Raw genomic sequence first — 6,096 nt, forward strand, 5'->3', positions numbered from 1 at the left:
CAGACCCAGGTTGTATCGTGGATTGTGAAGCGGAGTCTCGCCGGATAGAGCATGGTGAATTTTATTTGACCTTCGATCAGCCGCTTGCATATCGGAGCGAATTCGCGCCGCCTGGCCGCCACCAAAGCTGAGTAGTCCTGGAAAATTATTATTTTGTAGGATTCAAATCGGAGATCAGGAACTTTGTGATAAGCTGTTAGTATTTTGATTTTGTCAACAAAGTTCAGCAGCTTGATAATGACAGGTCTCGGTCGGCTATTGTTTGTCGGTGTCTCAGGGCCCAAACGATGGGCTCATTCAATTTGAAGGGGGAGGCCGTTGTCCAAAGTCAGCTGCAGCGCTCCTGGGAGCCAGTTCTGAAGTGTCGCGAGGAGAGAGGACGGCTTGACAGACTCCGGGATACCCAAAAATCTCAAATTATTTCTTTGGCTTCTGTTTTCAAGATCATCCAATTTTTCAGTGAGTGTTTAATCTGTTGGGCCTGAGTGGAGAGGTCAGTTTCCATTTTGGCAATGAGGTCTTCGCTGTCACTTTGTCGCTGTTCTAACGCGGTGAGTCCGGTAGTGTGATCTGTTACTTCTTGTTGTATAGTGGGTAAGGTTTCTTTGAGGTCTTGGAAGCGTTGGTCCAGAGACCCCTGGAGACGTATAGGCAGAAGGGGTTACATGACCCAGCCATGCACTCAGGAAGGAACTGGGGGAGGAGTTGGGGTCAAACATCGGTCAGCTACTCAGTATCACCTGGGTGGGATTTATTTTGGAGGGAAAATATACTGTATAAATTTATGTGAAAATAACCATATTTATTATTTCAACTGATATACAGAGGAGAGAAGACTGCAGATTGTCTGTACATTATGGATAACGACATTGAAATGCCCTTGTCTAGTATGAGAGAGGCTGCCCAGACGAAGGGTGTTTCGTGGCTGAAAGACAGATTTCAGGATACTGTGGTTGCTGATGAAGGTCCTGCTACTGACAAACCAAGACCCAGGACAAGTTCCAGGCCCAGGAGGCCCCCAGCTCGCCTGAGCCCTGAGTTGGATACGATTCCACCCTCTCCAGCAGCTGCTTCATCTGCCTTGCCCTCCCGGTCCCGTGTACCTCAGGGCAGCAGCAAACGTCCTTCTGGTGGTTCCAGGTCTGCTTCTGCATCCGTGGCAAATTCGCAGCGGCGGCCAGCTCGCAGGGCTTCACCTTCCCCTTCCCGGAGCATTGTGTCTTTGGCTGCGTCCAGTGGGGACGACAACTGGCTGGACCTTGATGATCCGGCTCCTCCGCCATCCAGACGCAGGAGAGCTCCAGCGGCGCGTGGGGATGAGCCTTCAGACGCGGTAAGAGAGACCCAGCGGTCTCCTTCACCTTCCAGTTTTCCTGTCCCGGCTATTTCTTCACGGACGGCGCCGTCAAAACGCAGCAGGAGTGCACATGCTCGGGGCTCGTCCTGCGACGTCGGTGATGAAGCGACATCTCGCCGGGATGATGTTTCTCGGCTCACGTCAGTGGCGCCTTTCGGCCAGGAGATGGCAGCAGTTCGCTCCTCGATCGTTTCTAGTGGAGGCAGTGCCGTTCCTTCTATTGGATGTGTGACTGCAACGGGACCTGGTGCTGGCAGTGGAGTTCACCCCCGGTCCAGTGAGTATGTTGGGGTGGCATCCCCCCCTCTCTTTTTCCTTTCAATTCTGCTGGTGAATTGGGTTTGACTGGTGTTGGGGGTGGGTCATCCAGAGTGCACCCTGAGAGTGATAGGAGTTTGTCATGGGTTGACCAATTTAAGCAGGATTTGTTTGGTGGTATTAAGGACTTGTTGCAGCGTTGTGAGGATAGGTTTCAGTCCCCTGGAGTGAACAATGTCGAGGCTGTGGCTAGTGATGTTTGGGGTTCAAGTATTCCGGGTGCAGGGTGTATGGTTTCCCCGTCGGTCTCTGGGATGGGGGGAGCTGGGTCAGCTGCATCTGGGCTACCAAGTATTGCGCAGGTTCCAGGGAATGCTGGTATAGTGAGTGAAGTGGGAAAAGATGGGGAGACTTTGTCTGATTTTGCAAAAGCCGAAGTGTATGTGTGCTATGAAGGTCCTTTGGGGGCGCATTTGAAAAAGGAACTGAAGGAGAAGATATGGAAAGGGGAATATGTTGACATATTTTCTCTTCTTCCCTTAGAAAGATTTAATTTGGACCGGTTGACGAAGGCTGATGATAAAAAGAAAGAGGAGGAGGAGAAGCGGCGGCAGAGTTTATGGAGGCTTAGCTTGGCTAAGGTATGATGAACAGTTTAGACAAAGGAAAGCTGTTCGTCCTTCGATCCGGTGGGATCAGAAGGATATTGCTTTATGGTTGAAGGTGATGGCGCCTATGCGTGGGACACAGCAGTCCTTTCGGTCAGGGCCCTATGGGGCCAGTGACATTGGAGTTAAGAAAAAGGGATTGTGTTGGCAATTCAATGAATCTCAATGTGTGTGGGGCTCAGCCTGTAAATATAAGCATGAGTGCACAGGTTGCGGGGGTACCCATGCCATGTCAAATGCTTTAAGAAGGGCAAGCAGCCTAAGATGCCCAATCCCCCTAGTCAAGGGGTTTTCCCCGGTGAGCGTGGACGCGATGCTGCTGTGGCTACGGCGGTACGGGAATAAGGAGGCGGCTGAGCTTATTGAAAGGGGTTTTCGTTTTGGTTTTCACATCCCTTTTTCGGGTGAAGTTCGGGGTTTTATGGCTAAAAACCTTAAGTCTGCATTGTTGCATCCGCAGGCGGTAAGCGACAAAATTGAAAAGGAGGTGTTGTTAGGACGTTTGGCTGGACCTTTCATGCACCCCCCTCTGTCTGATATGATGGTTTCACCATTAGGTATTGTCCCCAAAAAGGAGGCAGGTAAATTTCGCCTCATTCATCATCTGTCTTTTCCGAAGGGGCGTTCGGTGAATGACGGGATAGACAGGGAACTTTGTAAGGTCTCTTATACATCTTTTGACAGGGCTGTCGATGTGATTCGGTCTGCTGGCCCAGGGGCCCTCATGGCTGAAGCAGACATCGAATCTGCATTTCGTTTGTTACCAGTGCATCCGGATTGTTTTCGTTTATTAGGTTGCCATTGGGATGGTTGTTTTTATGTAGACCGTTGTCTTCCCATGGGGTGTGCGATCTCCTGTGCGCACTTTGAGACTTTCAGCACGTTTTTGGATTGGGTTATTAGTGTCTGGATTGTTGTCGGTGGTGCAGTGGTGCACTCTTGACGATTTTTTATGTGTAGGACCTGCGGGGACTCAGGTTTGTGCTGTTTTGCTTCACACATTGCAAGGGGTGTTTAAAAAATTAAATGTTCCGCTTGCGGCGGATAAAACTGAGGGGCCCTGCTCAGTTATCAAGTTTTTGGGAATTGAAATTGACTCGGATAGGATGTTGTGCAGGCTTCCGTTAGATAAGGTTGCTTAGTTACGTTTGTTGGTTCGTCAGACGCAATCTGCTAAAAAAGTTACACTAGTGTGGCTGCAGTCTCTTTTGGGTAAGTTAAATTTCGCTTGCAGAATCATGCCCATGGGTAGAGTTTTTTGTAGGGGGCTGTCATTGGCCACTGCTGGTATACGGTCCCCACATCATTTCATCCGTCTGTCGGCTGCTCATAAGGCTGATTTGAGGGTATGGGAGATATTTTTGTGCGAGTACAATGGTAAGTCATTGTGGTTGGAAAGAGTGTCATATAATGACGTTTTGTCTCTTTGGACTGATGCTTCAGGGGCGATTGGTTATGGTGCCTTTTTCCAGGGAGCGTGGTTTGCGGGTGTCTGGCCCCAGCTGTGGCAGCAGCATGGTTTGACTAAAAACTTAACATTGTTGGAGTTGTTCCCCATAGTTGCGGCTCTGGAGGTTTGGGGTGCGAAATTGTGTAATGCAAAGATCATTTTTCAGTGCGACAATATGAGCGTGGTTCAGTCGATTTATCATTTAACATCGGCATCTAAACCGGTTTTGAGCTTATTGCGGCATTTGGTGCTGCGATTCCTACAATTGAATGTGTGGGTTCAGGTGAGTCATGTTGCTGGCGTGTCTAACGTTATTGCCGATGCTTTATCCCGACAGCAATGGCAACGTTTTCGGGAGGCCGCGCCGGGTGCGGACGAGTTGGGAGCAGATGTCCCTACGTGGATTTGGAGTCTGGTAGACATCACGTCATGAAGCAGATTGACAAGTCTCTGGCTTCGGCAACCTGGGCATCATACAGGGCAGTATGGAAAGACTGGGTTGGTTTTTTGGATGAGGCAGGTAACCCATGCTCTGAGGGTGACCAGTTGGTGGTGCTATTGTGGTATCTGGGAAGTGAATTTGCCAGGGGTACGTCTGTTGCTGGCATGGATAGGCGACTGGCGGCATTGGCTTTTTATTTCAAGCTGCAGGGGGCAAGGGATATTACTAAAGAGTTTTTAGTTGGTAAGGCAATGAAGGGTTATCGTCGGGGTGGTTACAGGCCTGACTCGCGGCGTCCTGTGACATTTCGGCTCCTGGAGCGCATCTGTGGATGCCTTTGTAGCATTTGTTCTTCTGGTTTTAAGGTAGGACTTTTTCATTTAAGTTTTTTATTGGCATTTTTTGGTGCCTTTCGGATAGGCGAGTTGGTAGCGGCTAATACTAAATCGCAAGGTGGCTTGCAACTTAGGGATGTTTGCTTGGGGACGGAGATGGTTGAGATTTTGATTAGGCGTTCCAAGACGGATAAAAATGGTAAGGGTTTTAAGGTGCAGTTGCTCTCCTTTCCGGGTTCCGACCTTTGTCCGGTAGGTTCTTTGCGAGCATATTTGGCTATTCGGCCCGAGGGCGAGGGTTCTTTATTAAGACATGCTGACAATACTTCACTTTCCAGGTTTCAATTCGTAGCAGTTTTTAGAAAATGTCTTGGCAGTTTGGGTCTTGCTCCTTCTGAATTCGAATCTCACTCGTTTCGTATCAGAGCAGCGACTCAGGCAGCTAGATGGGGCTTGGGTGACGCAATTATAAAACGTATTGGCAGATGGGAATCAGGCCGATTTAGACGGTACATCAGGCCCAATTTGATTTAATTATGCATAGCATCAGTATTCCGTCGTTATGTCGTAACTGTTCTTTCAGTGCTTTGTTTTCTTTCACATTTACATTATTTCTTTGTTCTTTTATAGATCCTGAGGTTTGCTTAGTGTGGATATTGGGTCACTCGTATGTTTTCTGGGCAGCACGGCGCGCCGGGATGAAGCCTCGGGGGCGTTTGCTAAATCTGGATCCATCGCTGGCTAAGGTCAGATGGTTGGGTTTTAGGGGTCTGCGATGGGAGGGTGTGCATTATGAGGTTATGCGGCAAGCCTTGTGGCACCAGGCGTCCTTCTCATCCACGCTGGGGGGAACGATTTATGTAGTTGGCCTGTCCGTAAGTTAATCAAGGATATAAAATGTGATATGTTGAGATTTCAGGCGGCTTTTCCGGGTGTTATTTTTGTTTGGTCCCACATAATCCCGCGGTTGTTCTGGCGAGGTGCCAGGTCTGTAGCGGGGGTGGATAGGGCCCGGCGAAGGGTTAACAAAGTAATTTCAAGATTTGTGGTGTATAACGGAGGCATTGTCGTTAAGCACACGGACATTGAGGAGGACCCTTCAGGGATGCTGGGAAGGGACAATGTGCATTTGAATGCTATTGGTTTGGATTTGTGGTGCTTGGAGGTGGCCGATGGATTGGATAGAGCGGTTCAGGTGTAGTGAGGGCAACATGCTTAAGGTGGTCAAGCACGTTGGCCCGTGGCGGAGTGATCCGGAGGTTTTTAGACCTTGATCTAGTTTGTGGTTGTAAGAAAATATATAGGGACAAACACAAACTTCGTATCAGGAACAACACATAAATATGTATGTGCGTCAAAAATAGGCAGAGTCACTTAGATGCAAACAAAGGTGAAACATTTAATACGAACAAAAATAGACGAATATAAAAAGTAGGTAACAAAAATACGAAACAAGTCTTACAAAACCTTCAAGAGGAATTTAGTTCATGACATCTGTCCTATGCATTCCTGAGGATGGAGGGAGGGAGTGTTGGGACGTGAAGAGTCCGTGGATGGCAAATACATCTTCTCTCGACCTCTCTTCC

The 6,096-nt window shown here is 48.7% G+C and overlaps 1 protein-coding gene across 1 annotated transcript; it reads left to right on the forward strand.

The window, feature by feature from the left end:
• The first annotated feature begins 722 nt into the window (after positions 1-722).
• Positions 723-5,657, forward strand: LOC128492713 (uncharacterized). The gene is made up of 2 exons (XM_053465376.1): positions 723-1,634; positions 4,071-5,657. Exons 1-2 carry the CDS (start codon positions 857-859, stop codon positions 5,042-5,044), a joined length of 1,752 nt encoding a protein of 583 aa, XP_053321351.1. The 5' UTR covers positions 723-856; the 3' UTR covers positions 5,045-5,657.
• Positions 5,658-6,096: the final 439 nt, after the last annotated feature.

The sequence above is a fragment of the Spea bombifrons genome, chromosome 4, assembly GCF_027358695.1.
Source record: "Spea bombifrons isolate aSpeBom1 chromosome 4, aSpeBom1.2.pri, whole genome shotgun sequence".
In the NCBI taxonomy this organism is placed as follows: Eukaryota; Metazoa; Chordata; class Amphibia; order Anura; family Pelobatidae; genus Spea; species Spea bombifrons.

Bases quoted from the DNA above. Each gene is read 5' to 3' on its own strand.
- LOC128492713 (XM_053465376.1), top strand. From the start codon at position 857: ATGGATAACGACATTGAAATGCCCTTGTCTAGTATGAGAGAGGCTGCC. The intron at 1,635-4,070 runs GTGAGTATGTTG...TTATCCCGACAG, and splicing joins TGGAGTTCACCCCCGGTCCA to CAATGGCAACGTTTTCGGGA.